Raw genomic sequence first — 26,474 nt, forward strand, 5'->3', positions numbered from 1 at the left:
CAGCTTAGAGTAAATATGAAAGCAATGTACCTAAAAACACATGTTAGCAGATGGTCCAACAGTGGATGAAGCTGTGAAGAGTGATTACAATGCTGATTTAAAACTCAAATGAATGATCTGAATAAAAATTTTAATGTAGAGTGCAAGAATAACATTTATTTTATCCATTTATATACATATTACTGAAACTACTTTAAGTATATAATCTCACCCATGTTCCCTAAAAGCTTAATTATACAAGTAATATATAAAGGTATTAAATGTATGAAAGGGGTGATATATTGATCAAAATGCATTATATTCATACACTGACATGTTGAATGGTAACCCCTTTGTATAGTTAATTAAAGATAATACAATCAGAACTTAAAAAATATATGAAATATATTTTTTAAAACCTTTTCATTGAAAAATATTAAGCACCTTGATTTGATGTAATAGAGCTGGGCATATACAGACGATTTTGGTATTTCCTTTACAATATGGTGGTAGAAGACTATAAATAAACAATCTCTAGAACCCTCTGAAAATTTTGTAATCATTCTGAAAGAAGTTTCTAAATAAGTGCTTAAGATGAAACATAGATACAGAAAATGGGGACAGGACGAGAACACATATGCTCAGAAAATAAATTCATGACTTAGTATGGGCTCCCCTTTGTTTTGTGGTGTTGGAGATGGAACAAGGAGTCTTGTAATGCTAGGAAAGTGACATCCCTAGACTAGCTTCTCCTTAAAACCAGAGCTCAGCGTATCTCCCTCCAATCTTATTCACATCATAGACATCTTGTATTTTTGCATCTATTAAGACAGGTCTTCTGCAGGTGGTGGGAATTGGCATAAAGATAACCTTTAGGTTCCAGCAGAACATCTTCTCTAGGTGTAGAAATAGAAACTAGTCTCATTGGGAAGAATAGCTACCAGTTTAGGAGATGAGAAAGTAATCAAATAATGACTAAAAGTAAAATTACCTTGTAGATGCCAAAAAAGCCCAGGTCTCGCACAACAGACAAAGCACTGACCCGAGGACCTGTGGTGATTTCTCCAGCTACTTGCAAACGGATCTTGACAATTTCTAAAGGATTCGTGAAGATCACTTGGGAACCTCCCGCCTAAAGAGAAAAAGAAAAGATCTGGGGTCAAAACTGGAATATTCTAAGGTAGGTCAAGAGTAGAGTGCTGGTGCTGGGGCAGGTGCTGGTGGCTCATGTTTGTAATCCAACTTACTCAGGAGGCTAAGATCTGAGGATAGTGATTCAATGCCAACCCAGGCAGGAAAGTCTGTGAGACACTTATCTCCAATGAACTTCCAAACAGTCAAGCCTGGGCTGGCTTTGAAGTGCAATTCTCAGATCTCAGCCTCCTGAGTAGCTAGGATCACAGGTCTGAGCCAACCGTGCCAGCTGAACTTTTCCTATTTCTTGATTTTAATTTTTATTTGAAAAGTTCAGACACAGGGAAACATTCCATTGCTTCATGTTATTTTCTTTTTTCAGGACAATGTATAGAGTTACATTCGTCAGGTAATGAGTACATTACTTCTCGAATCTTGATACGCCTTCCCTTGTCCCCTTTTCCCTCCCCTCCAATCATCTTGTTTTCCCCCTTATTTTCTTTCTTCATTAAAAAATACCAGTAATCATTTAAAAAAAAAGTAGAACTATGGCCTAAATGGAAAAGCACTAACCTTGAGTAGAAAAGCTCAATGACAGTGACTAGTACCCTGGGTCTAGGATGGGCACAGGAACACACACACACACACACACACACACACACACACACACACACACACACACACACACAGATGAATAAATTTTATCTTTAAGAGTTTGTAGTTTCAATCCCTATCATTAAAAGTAGGTGATTATAAACGAATCAAAGTACAATCACTGCATAGAAAGTCTTTAATGTGCAAGCTCTGACTTCTTAACATGGAAGCTGAAAGAGGGAAAAGATCAGAGTACTTGTATTGGCCTCATAGTAAAATGATAAAAGATTCTTCGGGAATCTTTGGGAACTGAGGATGTAGCTTGGTCATAGTATATTTTCTTGGCATGTGGAGGGCCCTGGATTCCAGCACAAGCACCCCCCAAAAAATCTTTGATGTACAACCATCTGCCACTACAAACATCAAAGGCAAGTATACAAAGGTAGTGATAAAATCAAAAGCAGCCAGTATTAAAATAGACACAGACCTGTTCCTCAGAATAAGAAGGGAATAGAGAGACAAACGCTCTTAAGTAATGGATTTCATGATTCTGGCAATGATTCAAAAATTGCCTGAAAAACAGGTAAACTTAAGTAAATTAAAAAAAATACCATTTTATAGGATTATTCTTATGTCATTCCTTTTTCTTTCTTTTGGCCAGTCCTGGGGCTTGAATTCGGGCCTGGCCACAGTCCTATGGGCTTTTCCAAGGCTACCACTCTACCACTTGGGCCGCAGTGCCACTTCCAGCTTTTCCTGTGTGCTAGGCAAGCACTTTATAAGGCCATGTTCCCAGCCATCTCATGTCATTCCTATGTTACCTGTATATAGAATTATCTTTTCATGTAAGATAAATGGTGTCAAAGTAGTAAAGATATACATTAAGTCAATTATGGACACAACTTTGAATAGTGTGTGCTACTTCATTACAGCAATGGCTGGGTGCCATACCTCCAAGATCATCAGCAAAATCTTTCAAGTGCACCATACTGGAAATGGTAATCTAGCCATTTTAAAACTAAGTCTATATTACAAGCAATTATATTCTTTTTCTTAGTATATTCCAACTTGTTACTTTTCACCAAAACACTAAATTTTTGTATTATCCAAACTTAGATTAGTATGCTGCACAAGTTAGAATTTGTAAATGCAGGAATGTCACTAAAGTCAAGTGGTGCTGACATTTCACGGCTCAGAAAATACCACATAGTACCATGGGCAATTTGGGTCAACATAATTCCAAACTACTGCACGGTAGTTTCTCTACTCTCTATATATGGGCCACTACAAAATGATCTAAAAACCAAACAAAACTAACCACAAGGATGATCTTTGGGGTGTTGTTTACAATAGCTGGAAATGTAGAATTAGACACAATATGAATATTAAAAGGTATGGAATGGGTTAAGTATGTTCATACTTTGAGATATTATGTAGCCAATAACTATACTAAGGAAAATGTTCAAAATTTCCTCTGCAGTAGAAACTCATACATGTTTAAAATGTTTATATTCTTCTCTATAACATACTCTACGCCCCCTAGTAGTGTGTGAAACAGATGCTTCAGAAAGACTATAGGAAAAAGAAACAACGGACCCATAACCTCAGATGGACTCAGAAAGAAACAACCTAGACTCAATGCAGCACAAGGTGTCAGTGATGAAACAACAGGTCCTTTGGAGTTGGGCTGGAAGGAAATGTGAGACGCCAAGGCACCGGGAGGAGATGCTTATCATCAGATGCAGTGTCTGAGTATCACCACGGTTTGATTGCTGAGCAGCATACTGCCTATTGCACTTCCAAATCCTGGTCTATTATCCATTCACAGTACCTTTGCCATATTTCTCCTTTGTAGAGATCAAAGATAGCTGAGTGGGTAGAATAGGCAGACAATGAACAGGAATGCCTATTGTGCACAGTCTTTGTGTCCCTCATCACTTGGGAGCTCTGGCTGTGTGAAGATAGTAATGTTTTGTCATAAATCATTTCCCTATGCCTTTCTAGAACCTGTGGCAAGTAGGAGAGGGGTAGCCTTTCCATATTGAACTCAGTGTGGGACACTGTGTTTGCAGTAGGGACACTGAGTTCTCCGCATGTTTCCTTCCATTGCTTTTGTTAGTGAATCCCTCTAAGAAAGAAACATACATCACAGTCTTATTTCTTCAACTTTATTATTTTCTCACATATTCGCTCCCCAAACATTTAGAAGTAATCACACTCAAAGTTTGCCTTAGCAAGGATAAAAGATGCCAGAGCTTTCTGTTCTCAAGGAATTTGAAGTAAAATTAGAACTAATGGGTATTTGCTGAACATTAGCATCCACTATGCTCTATTAGTGCATTGCTTTATACATACTCTGTGTGTGTGCATGCGCGTGTGTGTGCGTGTGTGTGTCTGTATCCCATCCATTTAAGAGATGTTTTTACTTAAGAGTAAACTGAGGCATACAAAGATTAGATCAACTATTATTATGAGCTGAAAATAGTTGATTATGACTCTCCCATTCCCCATGCTTCACAATGGGAGCTATATTGATAGAGCTAGGGCCTTAAAACAAAGGGAATTAAGTTAAAGCAGTCTTTAAAGTAAACCCTAATCCAATCTCACTGGTAATCTTACATGTAAAGGAAATTAAACAGAGACCATGTAAAGACACAGAAAGAAAGTGGCTAGGAAGGAAGTGATGGAAAAATCAGCTGACATCATCTTGATCTTGGACTTCCACCCCCTAGAAATGTTAGAAGATAAATATCAGTTGTTTAAACCACCATCTGTGGTACTTCATTTGGGCCTACCAGAAGTTTGTCCAAGACAATAACTACATGACTCACAAATATAGGAAATGAGGGAGGAATAGGGAAGAAATGATGAAAGTTTCCTCCACAAACAGTCTGGAGTAGCCATCCTCATATCAGATAAAATAGACTTCAAACTAAAATCAGTGAGAAGAGACAAAGAAGGTTATGACATATTAATAAAGGGATCTCTCCTCCAGGAGGACATAACCATCCTACATATCTACACATCTAATCCCGGAGCACAGAACTTCATCAAGCCAACTTTCATCATTTCTAGGGAAAGTAAAGTTTGACACTGATCACAATTCATTTCATTCTTAAACTGACTTGTTGCATATGTTAACTCATTTGTACAACTATTAATGACAATAAAAATTTAATTAAAAAAATGCATGGCCAGGAGTTTGGCTTAGTGGTAGAGTGCTTGCTTAGCATGCACCAAGAGCTGGGTTCCATTCCTCAGTTCCACACACATAGAAAAAACCCAGAAGTGGTAGAGTGCTTGCCTTGAGGAAAGGCCAAGGACAGTGCTCAGGCTTTGAGTTCAAGCCCCAGAGACTGGCAAAAAAAAAATTACAGGAAATGGTATGTGAGAAAAGACAATTACCACTTTAAGGGCTAAGGTCCAGAGAAAGCAGGGTAACGAGTTGATGGAGGGCAGTACCTCTCTTGGCAGGATGTTATGGGAAATGGTAAAGCACAAGCTAGCAAATGAAATGGGCTGAGCATTTAGGTAGTCTAGGCAGAATCAGCACAAAAGCTGTGACAAGGGTATACCAAATGTGTACAGCAGTAGACCCAATACCACATCTGTCAAAATTTAATAAGGTTAATAAATATGATGAGATCTACTTTATCCATCATCATTTACTGAGCATCTACACTGTACATGGCACTGTGAGATTTTTGGTTAGGTTCTTATAATATCATAAGGTAGGCAATAGTATTATTCTGTAAACCAAGTTGAGAGGAGTAAGGAGATTATTTAAATTGCCCATAGTCACAGAGTCAGTAAAGTAGAATGTGGATCTAAGTGAAAGCTGCTGGAAGCCAGAGCCTAGGTGCTTCCTCACTTTTCATGGCACCATGGAAGTCTAACCAGAGGCTTTCTAAATGGCACTGAAGGGATATGAAAGATGGTAACCAGTCAACAGAAAGGTTGTAGACCTAAATTATGGAATGTTAATGGCATTATCATACAAGAACCAGCTACATAATGGATGGATGCAGTCCTAGTGAGTTTCTGTGAGTAAAGCTGGTCACATGGTTAACAGAATGGTCAGATTGGTGTCCAAGCATCAGGAGGACTCCTGCACAGCAGAGTGAAGTATTCACAGTGCTTATATGGTAAGAAAGGCCTGAGGCAGGGTGAACAATTAAGAGTTTTAGCAGACTAGGCCCCAATTAAATAAATTACTACTGCAATGAGGTAGGTAGAGGGTGGGAGAGGTAGATAACTACTGCAAAAGAGACCACAGGGTCCTTTAAACAGCTTAGGCTATATCTGTACAGAGCCTCAGAGGACACACAGCCATAAGTAGCTATAAGTGTCTATTTAAGCATCTACTACATGCATTCCAAATAGAAAGTGGGATGAAATTTTTAAAAAGGATCCCAATTTTTGCATGTTTAACAAGAACGTGGGTTATAAAGATGAATATTCTGCACAAGGTAAGGCAGGGCAAGTTGAAAGGGCACATACCAAATGTAACAGATACCAAGTGCTTGTATGAGATGTAAGAGAGCAAGACCAAGAGTGGTGGAGCTAAGAGTGGAATGAACAAGTAACATTCATGTAATCCTAGATACTCTGGAGGCTTAGATCTGAGGATCTGAGTTCAAAGCTAGTTTGAGCTGGAAAGTCTGTGACATTCTTATTTCCAATTAGCCAGAAAAAAATCTGGAAGTAGAGGTGTGGCTCATGTGAAAGAGTACCAGCCCTGAATGGAGAAAGCAAGAGCTTGAAGCTCTGAGCTCAAGTCTCAATACTGGCACAGAACAACAAGAGTATGTTTTCATGGTACACAGAATTAGGGATAATTGAGTTGCAAGGAAAATGTATCAATTAGTAGCTGTCCTTACTGCTAGTGCTTCAAAGATAGATACAGAATGAAGTAGAGAGACATGATTCAAGTACTGACATATAAACTAAACGTACAAACCCTCATGGAACAGATGGCTCTGCAAAGGTTATTGTGAAAGTTATGATAACCTTAATCTGAAATGAAGTTGCTAACAGTGTCTAAAGATGAGCCACAGCTTAAAGATGTTACTCAGCTTAACACTAACACATTGAAGATACAAACCCCCAAGTCAAAACACATCTTAGTTGGAGCTGTACAAGAGTCCAGAGTTACTACAGCAGCATAGTAGGTGTCCTGGTAAGAGCTCCATTACAATTAACTGCACTCAGGACTGTAGATAAGGAACAATTAGATTCACTGTCATGTGGATTCCTAACCTGGCTAAACAACAGTATATAACTGTCCACATTACTTAAACTGAAAACTCCTACTTGCCATACATCGGTATGACAAACGTTTTTAAAAAATTATTATTGTTGTTGTTTACCAGTCCTGGAGCTTGAACTCAGGGCCTGGGCACTGTCCTTGGATACTTTTTGCTCAAGGCTAGCACTCTGCCACCTGAGCCACAGCACTACTTCTGGCTTTCTCTGTGTATGTGTTTCCAGAGAATCAAACTCTGGGCTTTGTGCATGCTAGGTGAGCACTCTACCTCTACACCACACTCCCATCCCTGACAGTTTTAATGAGCTGGAACCAGATATTCAGTAACACGAATAAAAGAAGTCCTCTTTAGAAGAGAAAGATGGGACAGATACCCACACACACATACACACACACACATCACACACATCACACATTAACCTGTTTTTGACAAGTAACATCAGTACGAAACAACATGAAATTGTACTGAACCAAAATGAAACCAAATATTACTTCCTACTTTCAACATAACAGGTACTAATGCTAAACTCCTTTGACACAGTATGTCTCTTGTGTCCCCAATCATGCTGACATAAGCTCTCTTATTCCTGTATTTTTAGAGATGAGGAAATAAATTCTGTCCACAGTAACACAGAATTTGAACACAGATTTGTCTGATTTCAAATCTTGGTCAGGAAACTTTATCCTGACTTCGAAGGAAATGGGTTTTGGAACAGGTTTCAGTGCATCTTTTCCCCTTGTTTAAACAGAGTATTTGCCTCTATCTGGGATCAATCTAGCCACATGGACTAGAATGGTAATGACTTCTGTAAGCCTCTCTATTAACAAGATTAATAGATGATTGAGAAACATTAGTATACCAAGAAATATAGACGTTCCTTTCTGATTTCCATTAGATGCATCAACATTTGTAGACCAGTCAGTAATATGAGGAATCCCAATCAGTGAGCATTAAAATCCCCTAATCATGCCAAATCAGAATCCTCAAGCCATACTGTAGACTTACTCAAATGGGCATGTAAAATGACCATACAAAAACTTGCTTTACCTAATTACAGAGGTAGTCCAAAATAGGAGCTGTGCTGTTGCAGGCTGATGGCTCATATCCTTAATTCTAGCTACCCTAGAAGGCTGGGATCTGAGGACTGTGGTTCAAAACCAGCCTGGGAAGACAAATAGGAGAGATGCTTATCTACAAGTAAGCAGCAAAAAGCCAGAAGTGGAGCTATGCTCGAGTAATAGAACACCAGTTTTGAGCAGAAAAAGTTAAGCATGAGAGTGAGGCACTGAGCTAAAGTCCTAGTACCAGCACACATACCCACAACCCCCCACAAAGATAGGAACTATTGGTACTTTGACTTTCTACATACAAACAAAAGCCCATTATATTTTTAGCTGTTGAGATTTCTCATTGAAATCCATAGTCTTCATAAACTCACTTTTGTAGGCAAGAGAGGACTCAGAGCAATGGAAAGGGAAATAGGGCTGTGAAAACTACAAGCATGTCAGCATGAAGCCCAAGCACCTAGCTTCTCAAAAGAATAAGGCCATAGGAACACAAAGCATCATCCTTTCCAAATGCTCTAATTTTTCACATGATATAGTACTCAGAGCTCAAACTAAAATTATAGGTTTTCTTTTTCTTCTAACACTCCCTCTCTGAAATGGGCTATCAGTTATATAGACTGCAAAGAACCTAAAATGGAGTTTCTATCACAGCTTCTTTCAATGTCCAGATGCTTCTGGAAACTTGATTCCTTGTCTTCCTCATAATTTTTCTACCAAAAATTCTCTTGCTGGGTCACATAATTATTTACTTTACTGTAGAAACTTCTGAACTCAACACAGGGAACTCTATGTTGGGAAGTACTCTGTTTCTTTAAACAAAATAACAACAGCATTTCAAAAATGCAACTATTTGGCAATATAATCCTACTATCCTGATTCATGCTTCCTAAGTACTTCATTAACAATGAACTTCACTAAAATGAAGGTCCAACAGGAGTGGGCAAGTAAGATTTAGTCACCAATACCTTAAAAATGACACCTTATAAAAAGGACATTTCCACATTATCATAACCAGAAGAAATTCCAGCAGGCTAAATACATTATATCTAAAGCATCAGTTCAAAAGCGCCAGTTCCTGTTACTCCACAACCTATTTTCTTTCACCTGTAAAAACAAACCTTTCCCTAGTGCTTCTCCACTAAATGAAATAGTATCCCCAAATAGTCTTTCTTATGCACTAAGGAGTCAAGTCAGAAAACTTTGAAGATGAAAACCCATTCTCTCTTATGGTTTTCCTACCAAATCATTCTAAACATCTGTCTTGCAAACTCTCAGATGATACTATACTTGTAGTATCACACATGACCTCGCTCACAATCCAGAAAATCACTGTCCACAGAAAATATAACAGCTTATTTTCTTTTAAAAAAAGAGTAATTTCTGCTGTTTTAAAGTAAAAGCATTAAATATATCCATAATTTAATCACCTTCCCTTAATTTGAATTCATATGGTAGATACTTACAACTACTTAAAAAATTAAGTGGCAAAATGTATATGAAGAATGTGTATCTTGATATTTTAATTATGCTCAATTGAATGTACTCAGATTTAAAGTGCTTTTCACAAATGACATGTGCTAAGAATATCTAATTGCACACTGATATTCTAAAATATGTGCTTATATGTGTCAAAAATATATTAATATGAAGTTATAGAATATGACTTAAAAACAAACTAAAACTCAAATGCATTATTCTGAATATTTTGATACAAACAAAATTGTGACTAGAATTAAGTAAATGTCTAATGATTTATGCTCCATTAAAATGAATATATATGCAATGATGACAGTATTTGATCTTAACTAAATTAGAAAATAAAAGATTTCTTAGAAAATTTAAACTTCAATATACTTACCAACTCAGTTTTAGGTGGTAGCATTAAAATAATTTGTTTGTAACAGGTTATTTTATGCACAGGTATACCCAGGTGCAGTGGCTCAGACCTGTAATCCTAGCTACTCAGGAGGCTGAGATTTGAGGATCGGTTCAAAGCCAGCCCAGGAATTAAAGAATGTAAGACTTATCTCCAATTAATCACTAGCAAACAGGATGTAAGGCTGTGGCTCAGGGGTAGGGCAGTAGCCTTGGGCTGAAGAGCTCAGGGACAGTGCCCAGGCCCAGTGTTCAAGCCCCATGACCCATAAAAAAAACAAAACAAACAAACAAACAAACAAAACCCCCAAACCCACATGCATTCAGTGACTGGTAGTGGATAGACTAGATAGATAAGCCAGGATATAGTGACTCATACCTACAATTCTTGCAATTCAGAATGTTGAGACTTGAAAGGTCAAAGTTTGAAGTCAGCTTGTTCAGAAAAGTACAATTAACCAGCAAAATGTCAGATTGAAGGCCTGATTCAAATAGTAGAGTACCAGCTCTAAGCAATGCCCTGAGTTCAAGCCAGGTATTGGCAGAAAATATACTCATAAATAGAAAAAAAAGGAAGTAATAAAATAAAACAAGTCATGAGGATTGATGTGCTTATAAGAAGAAATCAGGACACAGATAACACACAGATTGAGGAGTGACCCTGTGAGAACAGAATTGCCATGTGCGAAACAAGGAGAACGGTCTCAAGAGAAACCAAATCTTCCAGTCTCTCAATCGTGGACCTCCAGAACTGTGAGACATACATTTTTTATCTGTTATGGCAGACCTATTAAACTAATCACTGAGACACCAACTAAATATATACTCTACTAAACATAAAGCAATATACAATTTTTCTCCTTTGATCTGGTATATAAGTTAAGCTTTGAAAAGAGAATAGATTCTTACCGTTTAATTATGCCTGTATTCTAGCCTTAATTTTTCAGCCACATGATAGGCAGAAAATGGCCATTCAGTATACATATTTTATAAATATTAAGTTTCATATTTTCAGCTTCATAGGATTTTAATAGGCCTATATGAACCTGGCTAAGAAACCAAAGCAGAAGTTATCTGACTGACATTAAAAAGCAATTAAGTTACAGACCTGTCAAATATGTTAACATTTGGAGTCTGCATGTTATACATGTCTATTTTGACTACTAACACCAGAATCATTTAATGCTTTACAGACTTTCAATGTCTAAAGCTGTGGCCCAATCTTTCTTTAAATTTTCCTATCATAACAAATCCCTTTCTTATTTATTAGAAATCCAGAAAGATGGTTCCAGAGTCAAAGATACTCTGAGAATATAATAGAGAGGGGAAAGCAAGGAAAACAGAAAAATGGTATCTGGCTGTCTCTGTGGCTATAATGTTGGACTTTTCTCTACTAACACAATGTATCATCTGAGTCTCTAAAGGCAGCTGTAGACAGACAGTTATGCCTGTCTTAATTTGTCTAGGCTGCTACAAGAACATGTCATAGATTAGACAGCAGAGAAACAATACCAGTTCTAGAGGCTGGATGTCCAAGGTCAGGATACCAGCAAAGTTGGGACTTGGTGAGGGTCTTCTTCCTGTTCATGAACACCATTTTCTCCTTACACTGCTCTGTGTGAGCCCTTCAGGGAAGGGATTGCTCTGCTTTCATGAACGAAATTATCTCCCTCAAAACTCCTAACACAATCACACAGGGTTGTAAGTTTTGACATAAATTATATAGGGAAGTAAACAGTAACTCTGTGGCCTTCAAAAACTTTTCTTATTATAAGGTCCTCCCTCCCTCTCTCCACTTCTCTTTCTTTCCTTCCCTTCTCTCCTGTCTTTTTCTTTTCATCTCCATCTGTCTTCCTTCCTTATTTTCCCTTCTTTTAATTGTCAGTCCAAGCAAGAGTCATCTGGAGAAAGCTTGTCCCTAAGGCAGGCAGCCAGTGGAACTCTGTTCCAGGCCAAAACCTTAGTCCTATCCCCTAGAAAGCTTTTTGTGTGAACCATGATGGAGCTACCGCCTCTGCTTCTCAGAAATCTCCAAATTTGGATACTGCCATGGTTGGCTTCCCCACCTCCCCGCTGACGCCTCAATCCCTGGCTCTTTTTAAAAACCTCTCTTTTATATGATTCCCTCATGGTTTTGACATGATAATTTCACAAGTTAACCATTCAATGAAATATTTTCTTCTTAAAACATAAGCCACAATAAATAAACTATACCAAACACCCCCATGTTATTATCTTTATCCTGTTTTTAAGGTTCTGAATATATTTGGGATTACTTATTTGCCATTTTTAGAAATGAAGTCAAAATAAACAGGCATTTAAAAGGTTGATTGTATTACTGAGTGCTCATGGATGGCATAAACTTGTGAGAAACATGCTGAGATCCACATATGTTGGTATGGTTATAGCTATGTCAGGAGGCCTACCAATTTTTCCTTTACTGCTTTCCCTGGAGTAACTGTTCTTCATTGGCCATCTGTTTCTGAGCAAATAGGATATGGTATATAAGAAACTAACCTTCCCTCCCAATTCTGTAACTGCCCCATCAACAACACCTTCTAGTCAAGCATTTATTCATTCAATTTATTCTTTTTTAACTTTCCCAAGGTATAATGCTAGGCACAGACCAATCACAGTATTTGGATGTCCTAGTTTATTCAGAATTCACTAAAGGTCTAAGGGATACAATTAGCTGAAAACATATAATGAAAAATCTCGAGTTACTGTTTTATACATAACTGATGCAGTCTCTAAGGCTTCAAACCAGTAGGATTTCAAGGACAGGGGTAAAGAAAACATAAAGTAAGATTCTGTGTCTTCTTACCATTTGGAGGATATTCAGAAAATCCTCATAAGAAATAGTCTAAATAAAAACACTTTAAAAATAATGCAAGTATATTGTTAATAAACTCTAAATGGACCATAAAGGTGTAAGTATTTAAAAAATGAACTTATTTCCATAGTATCATCTTTACATGTCACACAAGAACAACTTGAAGTTAATGACTAAGCCTCAGGCCATCCTACATTTATGAGTAGGATATGTGTAGAGACTCATAAGTGGAAGAGGAATTCTGCTTTAAAAGAAAACTGCACTATGAGGCCAGCTCTCCACAGGAACCCTGGGAAGAGCAAGATCACAAAAGTAGGACTTAAATCCACTTCAGGCAATCTCCCTCACCAGCTTTGATTGCCTGAGCCTATGTGTTCATTACACAACGGCATTTTCTCCCTGGTTTGATATGATTGGTTCTGAAATCTCAAGGGACTTCAAGCTCAATCATAAGGAATATGGCTTTGGGTATATTTTATGATGAAAGTACCCACACTATTATTCAGGGCATACTTACAGAAGTCAGAGCTAAAAACAAAACAGCACACAAAGAGTTTGAAGACATTTATAGGTAGTGGAGAAAAAAATGAAACTATTGAGCACAGCCATTTATATCTACATGGCATCATGACTTAGGGATCATTGACCTTCCATCTTAAATATGGTTGTCAATTAAATTCCCTATCTTAAGTAACTGAGTGAAAAATAAAACACAAATGGGCTAGTTACCTGGGGCCAGTGCAGGGGATAAAAAGAGATTGAAAGGTCCTACTGTAATCCTAGCTACCAAGATGGGTGCAATCTGAGGATCAAGGTTCAAAAGCAGTTCTGGTACACAAATCCAAGAGAACCTTACCTCCAATTACTGAGTGCTAGGCAAGCAATCTACCACTAGGCCAAACTTCCGGCCTCAAAGCCCTGAGTTTTGAACTCAACACTAGAAGAAACAAAGAAACAAAAAAAGCTAAAAATAATGCAAAGCCCTGAGTTCAAGCCCCAGTCTAGGAAGAGAGAGAGTGAAAAGAAAAGAGAAAGGAAGGAAGGAAAGAAAAAAGACAGAAAGGAAAGAAGGAAAGGAAAAGGAAGGGAAGAGATGCAAAGTGTGGGAGTGATCAAATAGGCCAAGGGGAGAAAACAGAGAGGGTAGCCAGATCCTAGAACCACTACATTCTCAAGAGCTTTTAGTTTCCTGTCCTGAATGTAAATCTTCATCTTTCACTGCTAGTTTAGAGTTCCTTCTAACCACAAACAACCCAGAAAGATTAATGGGTTCCAGAATCAGCAACAGGCTCACACAGAAGACCTGGAGCTGGCTCTGAAGGCTTCCCAAGATAGAAGAAGATGATAATGCTCTCATCTTACTACAATGCTTTCTGAATTGTCTAGTGGTTAAAAGATACTTTGCTATTATTCCTATTAAGAAGGAGAGCTAATTTTTCTCCTTGTGAATCTGTGTTGACCTAACTTTTGTATCTGACTAAATGAAATAGAAATGTTGTACCTTTTGCTTAGGGTGTGTGTGTGTGTGTGTGTGTGTGTGTGTGTGTGTGTGTGTGTGTGCATGCACTTGTATGTACTGGGATTTGAACTCAGGCCCCCATGTAGGGGGCTTTTCACTGGCACTCTACCATCTGAGTCATGCTTCCATTTTATTTTTTCTGTTTAACTAAGGGTAGGAGTTGCTCACAGACTTATCTACTTTGGCTGGCTTTGAACTGTGACCCTCAGACCTCAGCCCCTCTGAGTAGCTGAGACTACTGGTGAATGGCTCAGTCCAGAAATGTGAAGATCCCTGCTCTTGGGTAGCTCCCTTTCAGATCAGGGTTTACAATGTCTCAGCCACTCAGAGAAACTGTAGTAGGTACTCGAAACCACAGTCGCACCGCTGGCAGCTGACAGTGAGCATTGTGGATAGCCATAAGATTGCATCATCTTGGGTATCCACCTCAGATGAGCCTTCAAATACTTCCAGCCGTAGCTGCCCTCTGTCTATAGTGGGCTGCTGAAGATCCAGTCAACCTAGATAACCTTGAGATGACAATAATAAAACTTGCCTGAAGCCACTAGGTGTTAAAATGAATTGTCTTTTCTTTTTGTGCAGTAGTTTATAATCAAAATACTTCTTCCCCTCAAAACTCCTTCCTATTAGAAGGGAAGCTCTAGGAACAGCACTGACCTACAACCTGGGTGAAAATACAGTACTAAATCCCACTGAAAGGATAGTTGAGCCAGGTGCAGTGGCTCACACCCAAAGCTATTTGGGAGGTAGAAATTGTGAGGATCACAACTTGAGGCCAGCCCAGACAGAAAGACCCTATCTCAACCAAATAAAAAGCTGAGCTTAGCCGGGTAGGGTGGCTCAAGCTTATACTCATAGATAATTAGGAAGTAGAGACTGAGAAATCACACTTTGAGGCCAGCTAGGGTATAAAGTTCACAAGAAGTTCCCTTTCAAACAAACTGATGGACAGAGTGGTGTATACCTGCCATTTCTACCAAAATGGGGAACACAAGAAAGAAAGCACAATCCAGATAGGCCTGGACATTAAATGTGATGCTATCTTAAAAATAACTAATACACAATAGGGTAACAGTAGGGCTCAAGTGGGAGAGATGTACCTAGTAAAGTACAAGGCCCAGAGTTCAATTCCAGTTTATTAGAAAGAAAGCAGTTCAGGCTAGCTTAGGTAAAAACTTGAGACCTTATCTGAAAAATAACTATAGCAAAAAGGGCTGGGGCAGGGCTTAAGTGGTGACACACCTACAAGTACAAGGTCCTGAATTTAAATTTAGGAAGGAAGGAGGAAGGAAGAAGGGAGGGAGGAAGGGAAGAAGAGAAGAAGGGAGGAAGGAAGAGAAGAGAAAAAAAAAAAACAGAAAAAAAGGGGAGGGAAGACAAGGATATTCTGGTACCAAAATCAACTGCTGGTTAGAAACTTGAGTAAACCAACCTACATGTGAGATCAGGAGCTGGGTTTGTTTATAGCCTCCAGCATGGTTTATATTTGAAATGTCACCTTAACATTCATATTTTAAGGACTTGACCTTGAACAACAGACTTCTGGAAAGTGACTTGACCATGAATGCTGATTATAATCTAACGACATCACTGGGAGTTGGTAGAAGCCATGCAGGGCCTAATAGGAGAAAGCAGGTCACTAAGAGTGTGCACTGAAAGGGTGTATCCTTTGCTGGCTGCTTTCCTTTACCAGGCACTTCTGCCATGGTGTTTCTGCTTCACCACTGGCTTAAAAGCAACGGTGCAGCTTTCAGTGAAACCATAGCCCAAAAGAAGTATTTTATCCTTTCTGTTGTTAATTAATTCTCAGGTATACTAAGAATTAATATATTCAATGCTGTAAAAACTGAAAAGATCATAGAGTCCTCAAGGTAGGTTAGGTCCATCAAATCCAATGTCTCTAATACGATTATAAATACGGCTTGTAGGGCTGCTGTGTTAGCGTCTGTTTGACCATATCATCAGCAAAAGAGAAAAACTCTGCCTTTCTCTAAGATAACTGTGTGTCTTACATTATTCTTTTCCATTCAAATAGCCTACATAGAACATGTATTTTCATAAACTGCAAAATACATGTATCCACGGTTAACAAACAGATACTGGAAGAGAAGGAAGATTAGGGCTCAAGATATTTTTATTTTTTGGTCAGTAGTGGGGCTTGAACTCTGAAACTGGGCACTGCTCCTGAGCTCTTCAGCTCAACTCTAGCCACAGTGCCACTTATGGTTTTCTGGAGATAAAAGCCTTATGGACTTTCATGGCAGACTGGCTATGAAAGGTGATCCTCAGATCTCAGCCTCCTGAGTAGCTCAAATTACAGGCATGAGCCACCGCCCCCAGCATAAATTCTTAATTATATATTATATCAAAGGAAAGTGCTAAGAAGGAGGAAACAAGAGTTATAAATGAATGTTAAAATGTTGACCAGCTTGTCATGTTTTAATTATGACAGATATTTTCTCAATTATGAAATATGAAAGGTATGAATATGAAAGGTAGGAGTATTGGGTTAAAGATGCTGTAAGAGCTCTGCCATTTTCTTTTTCAGAATAAGAGTATATTTTCCCTGCCACTGAATCAGGTTGGTTAACAATGATATGGCTAAATTGATTCTAAGTACCTCACTCTGATCTCAGGCCTCCTTTGAGTAGTGTAAACATGGCTTAAGAAAGCCCCACTAGCCAGGGAGGAAGGAAGCTGAAGGAGACATCAGGCATTAGCCTGAGCTCCAGACTGAGCTGGTTACCAGTTAATTATATGAGGAAATGGACCTTCCAGCAACCCCAGCAGTCCAGATGAAATAATATGAAATATGCAGAATTATCCAGTCACTATGATAAGAAAGAAGTTATTATTTTAAGCTACTATGTCTTATAGTGGCTTGTGATATGGCAACAGATAACTGAAAATTATGCCCATTTTGTAGATAAAAAATTAAGGCTCATCTGAAGCAATTACGTTTTCTAACTCCTGACTCACAAATGGCAGGTGAAGGCTTTACTGGAAATAGTTTAAAGACCATGGTCTTTGATCATAGGAACCACTTGCTGTTATATATGACCATTTAAATTATTACCATTCCCACAAAGATTTATTTTACAAATTAAATCGACTCCATTATGTAATTCTCTAAAATTAGAACTGAAAAAGGTTGAAGTGAGAAATTAACTTTGTAAAATGATGTCTTTCTAAATCTTCTCTATTCATAATGATTTGGGAATCATTATCATTATGGCTTGAAGAGATAGAAGGTAAATGCTATTATAAATGAAAAGGGATATAACTAATAGAAAACATATATGAATTTATAACTAGATGCACCATTAATAAACTAAAGACTTTAAATGACATTTTTTTTTTTTTTTGCAGGTCATGGGGCCTGAACTCTGGGCCTCGGTGTTGTCCCTGAGCTCTTCAGCTCAAGGCTACCACCCTACCCCTGAGCCACAGCCCCACTTCCCATTGTCTAGTGATTAAGTGGAGATAAGAGTCTCATGGTCTTTAGGTCTTTGGTGCCCAGGCTGGCTTTGAACTGCGATCTTCAGATCTCAGCCTCCTGAGTAGCTAGGTTTACAGGCAGGAGCCACCATGCCCAGCATAAATGACCATTTAAAAAAATATATATATATATAAAGAATATTAAACTGATAAGAACAGATACTACACAAAAATTTAAAGAATAAAGGTTTTATTAGTTCATGGTTCAGAGTCTTGAAGTCCAAGATAAACTCATTTTTAAGAGGTGTTTTGGCTTCAAAATTTTTTCATTTACCAAATGTTTATTAGGAGTCTGCCAATTGCTATTAGTTCAAGGTCCTTGGGTCATGCCAATGAATGAAAAAAAATCCTTCTCCAGAGGCATTTGTCCTTTATAATGAAACAGAATTATTCAATTATTATTTCATAATTAATTGAAAAGTGGCAATAGCTATGGCAGAGGGAGGAGAGAGAGAAAAATAACACAGAAATAAGTAGTATCCATAGCATGGGAAATAGTGTGTGTGTGTAGCGGGGAAGTTTAAAACTTTTAAATTTACTAAGAACTGGGTATATGTTTAAATTTTAAGATTGAAGAAATGAGTAACATCTAAAGAAAATACCCAAGTTACCAAAAATTTGGTTACATGAATATACTGTTCCAACCACAGGTAACAACAGGTCTAGAAATTCACACATGTAGCGGCTGTTGTGATTACACAACTATACACCACTTGAAAACAATGCTCCTTTTTGATATTCTTTTCTAAAAGCAAAGTACAGCATCAGCATTGATGGAAAGAATGTGAAAGTTTCAATCTAAAAACTATGAGCTGTTCTTGTTGCACCAGATCTGAAGGAAACATTCAAAAGCAAACATTTACATTTCTCAGGGATCCTCTTCCATGTAACTTAAAGTAGGAAGATATGTAAAGGGATAAGAACCAAGTTTATTTCAGGTTAGGTTTGTCTCTGGATTTGAAGAAAAGTTTGCTATTTAAAGTTAAGTGGGTAGTACATTTGTGTCTGCATCTTTCATGGTTTCTAAAACTAAAAAAAAACCCCACACAATTCAATGTTATGTTAAAAAGATGAGTCATAAGAATTTATCTTAAAAATGACATCTGGTGGTACACACATATAATCTTAGCAACTGATGCTAAGGAGGAGGCAGAAAGATCATGTGTTCAAGGGAAGCTTGGGGCTACGTAGGAAGTTACGGGCCAGTACGGGCAAGACCCTATCTCAAAATGAGACTGTTGATGCATCACTATACAAATAAGCATTAAAAAGACCCATATATATGAGAATTGGTATAATAGAGAAAACAGAGGCAGATGATAGCTGCAGAGTGTTATCTATTTACAGGGAAAAACAGTCAAAATTACCATCCATTTCATGTTTTCCCAATGGTGACACTCTTACTAATCCCTTTTGGAACTTGTAATGTGAGTTCTCCAATGATCTTGCCTACACAAAATGAATATAAACACCCACAAGCAGTAAATATATTCATGCAGACATACACAGGTGTGATTCACAATGGAAAATACTGAAGATGCAATATCAAAGAAAGTGGTTCAAAAGCATGTTCATTTATTTTTCAAAAATGATGGCTCTCTATAGGCTTGTAAATAACTTTACTAAATATGAGCTTTACAAGCAGAGGTTCGTAGGTTGTAGACATTGCTTTTCTGTTAATGCCAGACAAATTCCCAACTGTATTTATATTTCTTTCTTACAATCAATTGTGATATGTGTGCTAGTGGCTCACATCTATATTCCTAACTATTCACGAGGCTGCTATCAGAGGATCATGGTTTAAAACCAATCCCTGCAGAAAAGTTTCTAAGACTCTATCTCTAATTAACTAATAAAAAGCTGGACTGGAGGTGTGACTCAAATGGTAGCATGTCAGTTGTGAACAAGGATGAGTGAGAGTGTAAGGCACTGAGTTCAAGTCCTGAAACCAGAAAAAAAAAAGCAGAGACAAAAACTAAATTAAACCAAAGCCCAACCCAATCCCCAAATCCTAAATATCATGCCCTTGCCTTTCTTAGCTAGTCTTCTTAAGTTTACTGCAATGCTCTACTGTCTCTAACATAGTATTAATTGTACCTCCTGACAGATTGTGGGCTCTTACCTCCAAAAGGGGAAGGATAGAAAGAAAGAGAAGGTATATCTCTGTTTAGTACAAGGAAGCAAGAGGACTAAGGTCCCTGTCAGAACTCTTGCAACTATCAGCCTATTTTAGAATGCAAAAATCTACTCACAGAGAAAGTACAACCACAAAGAACTCTTTCAGACATCAAGTTTATAAACCCCAGTGTTAGCATCTAGTTTAGTATTGGTTGAACTCTGCTGAATATATAATTACTATTAAAATGAAAATCTTCAGAGAACAAGTCAAATTTTAGGCTGGATTCTAAACTGAAATGAAAAATCTCAATATAAAAAAGTGAGCTTAAGTATGGCAGTTCCTCAAAGACTAAACATAGAGCTCTCCTATGACCCAGCAATTCCCAATTTACCCAATTGTCCAGAAACAAGGACATACTAAATCCACTAGCACAATGATGTTCATTGCAGCCCTATTTACCATAGCAAAGATATAGAACCAACCCAGATGTCCCTCAGTTGATGAGTGGATCAACAAGATGTGGTATTTGTACACAATGGAATTCTACGCTGCTGTCAGAAAGAATGATATAGCCCCATTTGTTAGGAAATGGAAAGACTTAGAAAAAATCGTATTAAGTGTAGTAAGCCAGACTCAAAGGAACATAGGCCCAAGTCTCCCTCATTTGTCATAATCAGTAGAAACCTTGGGCTCTCATAGCAGAGATTTGCAATAGAGCAAAACCTAGATACATAAGGCCATATAATATGACGCTAAATGAAAGGACCTCTAGGAAACAAAAGCCATATAGTGAGTGATTGTTGTCCTTAATGTACTAAGTTATCTCTCATCTCTTTTGCTGTCCCTTGGTTATCTCATATTGTTACAGTATCTCACTTTGTTATCTGATATATTGGATATATTTGTATTTGGTTATTTGAAATTGGATAGGGAAGGGGGGAAAACAAGATGAGGGGTGGGGGTGGGGGAGAGGGAAATGGGGACCAAAACATGAGAAAGGATATCAATGTATGTGAATTAATGCACCTTCTATCTGGTGAATATAATGTAACCTTTCTATTAATTACAATAAAAATATATGAAAAAAAGTGAGATTAAAGCATAAAGTCAGATTCACACTCTTGTATGTGTCAGATAGGGTTATATATAAAAAAACAACAACAACAAGGAATGTGTTAAATTGTATTCCTATTAAGAATCCATGTCTTTTTTCCTCCAAATATACTACCACTTTCATTTTTTCCAAGAATAATAATAAAGCAAGTCTGTGTGGCTAAGCACTACGAAACTATGAGGTTAAGAGACAAGAATCTCTCAGCATATTTTCTCTGTTTCTGTAAAAGTCAGATTATAAAACAGAAAAGGCCTTGTTCAAAGAAAGAAGCAGCTTTGGCTGTGAGTGTATAAGTCACCCATGTGTACAAGCTTTCGGTAATAGTGAAGCAAGGTGAGCTCCCCACAGACTTGAAAGTCATTGCCCAGCAATGCTTGGCTGAACTGGACTAAGACCAGGAACTGCTCATTTGACACAGGCTCACAAAACCCTTTGTTTTTCCAGTTGGACAGAACAGGCTGTGGAACATAGTTTTTCTAAGTATATAGTGGTTCTGACTAGAGAAAGTGTTGTTAAAGCTTGTAAGGATAGACAATACTGCTATTTGGTATGCATGTGCAAACACACACACACACACACACACACACACACACACACACACACACACCTTCTGCCAGGTGGTTCACACCTATCGTTCTAACTATTGGAAGGCTGAGATCTAAATATCATGGTTCAAAACCAGTTCAGGGTAGATAGTCTATAAGACTTTTATCTTGAATTAACCACCAAAAAGCTCGAAGTGGAGCAGTGGTTCAAGTGGTAGAACACTAGCCTTGAGCTTAAAACTAGGGACATGACCTACGGGGGGGGGGGGAAGGAAAGAAAGAAAAAAGAAACAAAAAAAGGACTCCCTGAGGTTGACTACTTCCTACAGGACTACTTACTTGAAAATAAACTCTTACTTTACAAAGCAATGACTGAAGCAAAGAGGAGCAAAAGATGTGACTTGAAATACTAAGGACCATTCTACCTACCTTTAAGATGAAGGATGGCAAACCTCATTTCAAAATATTTTAAGTATCTGTAAAGCCCAAGTGGCTCCAATTTTAAGCCTGTGTTTAGAGCAGATCAGAAAAAAAAGGCTGCACCTCTTTACAGTAACGAGGCACCATGTCTGGTGCCAATCTGTATTCTGCATTGGAAAACAAGACCACCTACCTAGGGCACCTTGACAATATGTGCCACAGCCAGTCTCCTTGGCACCACAGGCATGTGAAGGCAAAATGTTTTCAGTAAGAAAATACACCTCCAGGCACAATGCCAGGATGACTGCCAGACTTTTGAGTAGCATCACAAAATTCGTTTTGCATTTTAAATTCTGAGATCTATAATCGTGTCTTTATAGTAGGTTTAAAATCTAACTCAAAAACAAAAAATCCACCTCCACCTGACCTGCCAAAATGCCATGTTACCTTCAGCCCCTTGCAATTATTAGACTAGATCTAAACCATGGAAACACTAATTTAAAAATTTGATAATCCATATGCTCCAGTGAAAACTGTAGGGTTGTCAGAAATGAAGGATACTTTCAATGGAGAGCAGTTTCTGCAACTCATGCTGTTTGTGGTTATTATTGTGCCTCTTTAGTGAGGACATTAAAGGCTCCCTTTCTGTACCCTAAAGTTATAGAATATGGGGCTCCTACCTAGCCATATCTGACAGGTCAGTGATCAAACAAGAGAGTCAAGCAGTAGGCAAGTTCCTCCCATCTCTCAAAATTTACCAGGAACTAGCACTTCAGACAATAAACCCCTTCACACAAGCATTAATATGCTCAGGTGTCTGCTCAACTTCTAAACTCAATAGTTCTCAAGAAAACCATTAAGGGTGACAATGACCAAGATGCAGTGTACTCATAAACTGATATATTACATTGAAGCCTTTTCCCATAATTTAAGTATAACAATTTTTAGAAATTCTTTTGTGAATACCATTTGCTATGGAGAAGCAGTTAATTAAAAAAGAAAAGAATAAAAGAAAAAAGACTTCACAATTCTTCTAAGAAAAGATATTTGAAGTTAGATATTGTCTTGCCTGAGTGATCAAAGCCCACTTCTGTAATGAAGCTTGTCTTTACATAGCACAAATCTTTGTGTGAGGGTTCATTTACTTAAAAGTATCTGCATTCACATAGACAAACTGGTACATGAGATAGCAAGAAACAGTGCTTTGCTGAACGTCAGAACAAGACGCAGTCTACACGATGTGAGGATGCGGAGTTCTTCAGCCAGCTCTTGCAGCACAGCATCTTCCTCCCAGAAGCATTGGAGGCTGGGAGGGTTGCAGCCACTTGCACAGAAAAGCAAAGCAGAAACCAATAGTTGCTGACTTCAAGCTACAAATTTTAGTGTCTGACCCAGGAGAGGGTACCATGAGGAAAGAATGTACTACAAATTAATTTTAGAAAAGGTTAGCAAAGATTTTTTTCAAAGGCCAAACACTCCTGCCACAAATGACTTCTACAGCAGACCAACCACAAGCAATGATGAACTGAACAGGCATGACTTAACAGGCAAAAAGATCAGAAACAGTTACCCTTCACCTCAGGAATGGCCGCCTGTCTAGGAAACACAGCCCTGGTACAGGATCTGTGGTTAAACAGAAGCTTAGTTCATATTTGCTGACCATAACAGTGATATGCATGTAAAACAAGATTTCCAAATGTAGGCATCTGTAAAAGATACTTACGCAGCCACCAGCCAGAATTTCTGCTGCCAGTGGGACAGAGCCATCTTTGCGTGTAAACTTATCCCTCACAAAATCATTCACCTTGAAGAAAAATATTTATAGAAGCTGATGAAAAACATAAACAAAGTCATTAAACACAAAAAGGTATCTGTTAATATGTATTCTTTTCTCCATCTATTGTATAAGTCAACAGATCTAAAACAGTTTGAGAGAATTATTTTAATAATATACATGTGGTTTTGAAAAGGGGAAATATATATTACTTCTTAATGCTGTAGGGAGAAAAAATACAAATGATTCAGAAGTCTGAAATTCAAAAACATCCTGCAGTCACAATAGTAAGAGACATTGATAGTTCAGACCAAATAAAAACATACATTTTAAAATTTAAAAGCTATCTTCTAAGGTCTGATTAAAAAATACTTCTAAGTCTAACAATATTTAATCTAAAATAGTCCTGCCTGGGACCTATTTTGTACATATTTTTTCAGGTTGGTAGAAATTCAATATCAGTATTCAGAAATTCTTCAAAGATTCTCCAAGAACATCAATCACATTAAGTACAGTATTTTCAAAATGGTATGCAGTACAAGCAATTTTAAGGAACAATTACATCTTCTTGGCATATATATAGGCCAGGTAAAGTTAACTGTTTCGAAGTCACATGACAAAATGGTGTAAGATTTTCAGAATTAAAGCTCCATGGCCAAATCTAAAATTGGAGCTGAACTTTCTAGTACTTTTAGGCCTCAGATGAGTTACATGCAAACTTTTGCAAATACTCAAAGGAGTACCAATCAGCTGTCAACCTGACCCAGCTACTGGGCAAAGAACAGGATGCAGGGTCAACTTCAACTAGAACACAGAGATCTTAGTATCTGGCTTTGTCAAATGCTAGTAGGACACACCCCACACATTCTATAAACGGCAGGTATAATTAAAAGAGGACAGCTTTGGGCTTTGAAGTCAGAAAGCCTGAGTTGCAATTCTAGTTCTGCTCATGAGTTATGTGGCCACAAGTAGACTGCCCAAACCCTGGGGCCTCACAGCAGATCACACTTTGCTTGACATTAAAACAATAAGATTAGGAATGTCAAGTGCCTAATTCAGGATGTACAGAGGGAGAACTCTGCTGCTGCTTCACTAGTATTGCTCTAAGGGGAAGATGATGGCAACATCATCAAGAGTGTTCTCCAAGGTCATTATCACATTTTGAAGGTTCGGTGTTAAATGGGAAATAATGAAAAGCCATGTGTGGTGAGAGACCCTGACCTTCAAATTAGTTCGCACCTCTGTGGAACCACCAACCTGCTGATTCACAGATTACCTATTAGATTCTTAAGTATGTGCAAATTCCCTTCCTAAGAAACCCCAACTCAAAAGACTTACTGTAAGTTTTATGGCTTTCTCTGGGGCGACTCCCAATAACTGTGGCAGCAAACCTAAAAATCAACAAGAAGCAGAAGTATATTAAATAAATTAGCATTAACTAAACAAATCAACAGCTCTGTGGAGGGGATCACCACTTAAAAACTGGGGCAATCTTTGCTGTAATTTTCTGCTATTACCTTTAATGAGAATACTTGAGATGGAATGCTGAAGTACTAACTTCTAACAGCCACAGCAGCCCCTTTCCCATTCTGGATCTTTTGCACATTGGGTCAATCCACAGTATGTGATACAGGAAGTCTCATTATTCCAGGAAAGTTTGTCCCTGCCTTCCTCCTTCTCACACCACCTATCCAGTGGATTTACTAAATATTAAAACAATACATTGGTTCATGGATAGATTCCCAACTCCTTTTTTGCCCTCAAATGCCTATAGATCAGGTATTAATTAATGGAACTCTAACTTAGTGATAAATACTTAAGATGGTAGATCATGCGCTAACTCATATTAGAAAGAGGTATTTCTAGAAAAATGGCAACTGGAAAAAAGATTCGTTCTGAGAAGAACAGACAGACCAATGGAAAAAGAGGAAACATGCAACTAGTACTTAAGAATGAAAAATGTCATTCTGGCCCATGTGAAGGAGGCACGGGGTAAAGCCCAGGGAAACAATGGCTAGATAGTTCAGGCCAAGATCCTGAGCCTGAGCTAGTATCACGTAGATTAGCAGTATGTAAAGAGTTTTAAGCAGATGAGTGACAAGCTAACTCATATTTTTAAAAGACTACTTCAGTTGCTGTATGCAAGAGATAGAAATGTAGATTGTGTGTGAATTTTATATCATGCATGTGTGTCTCAGGAAGGGAGATGTGGGAAAGAACAAACACACTTGAATAAGTCAGTTCAGTCTTTAGCATGACCAACTGGGGAGAGTTGAGGGAGCTTGTGGAAAGAATGTTTGGGGGTGATCCATAAACAGCTGTATTTTGGATATGTTCAGGTGGGTTGGGAGTCAGGCAAGAGTCAAAGGACAAGAAAGAAGTATGGCCTTCATCAGGGAAGGCAGTTAATATAGTAGGAGGTTATATATTTGAGCTTTAAAGCACTATTTTCACATATTTGTCCTAGGGAAAGAAAGAAATGGAAATCAAAGATTAATGTTAGCTCAGGGTGAGCATCTAAGAAGACATTGAGGAAAGACATATATTTAGATTGTACATTCTGTTGTCTTTTTGAAGGCCTTCAGAGTGCTAGCTACAATTTGTCTAATTCATTTACACAAGAAGGTCTACTTGTGGTGCACCAAGGGCTCACATTTGTATTCCCAGCTACTCAGGAGGCTGAGATCTGAGGATCATAGTTCGACATCATCCAGGGCAGAAAAGGCCCTGTGAGAC

At 38.0% G+C, this 26,474-nt stretch overlaps 1 protein-coding gene across 1 annotated transcript in view; it reads right to left on the bottom strand.

Annotated features, from left to right (window-relative positions):
- The window catches only part of Slc25a13 (solute carrier family 25 member 13), a 164,519-nt gene that overhangs the window by 24,937 nt on the left and 113,108 nt on the right, over nucleotides 1-26,474 (bottom strand). The window contains exons 12-14 of the mRNA XM_090333144.1: nucleotides 25,077-25,129; nucleotides 23,688-23,768; nucleotides 971-1,111 (exon numbers count right to left, since the gene is read on the bottom strand). Coding sequence (XP_090189270.1) covers nucleotides 971-1,111; nucleotides 23,688-23,768; nucleotides 25,077-25,129 — 275 coding nt within the window. The remainder of the gene's footprint in view (nucleotides 1-970; nucleotides 1,112-23,687; nucleotides 23,769-25,076; nucleotides 25,130-26,474) is intronic.

This window comes from Megascapheus bottae, chromosome 5 (assembly GCF_031878675.1).
Source record: "Megascapheus bottae isolate mThoBot1 chromosome 5, mThoBot2.hap1, whole genome shotgun sequence".
In the NCBI taxonomy this organism is placed as follows: domain Eukaryota; kingdom Metazoa; phylum Chordata; class Mammalia; order Rodentia; family Geomyidae; genus Megascapheus; species Megascapheus bottae.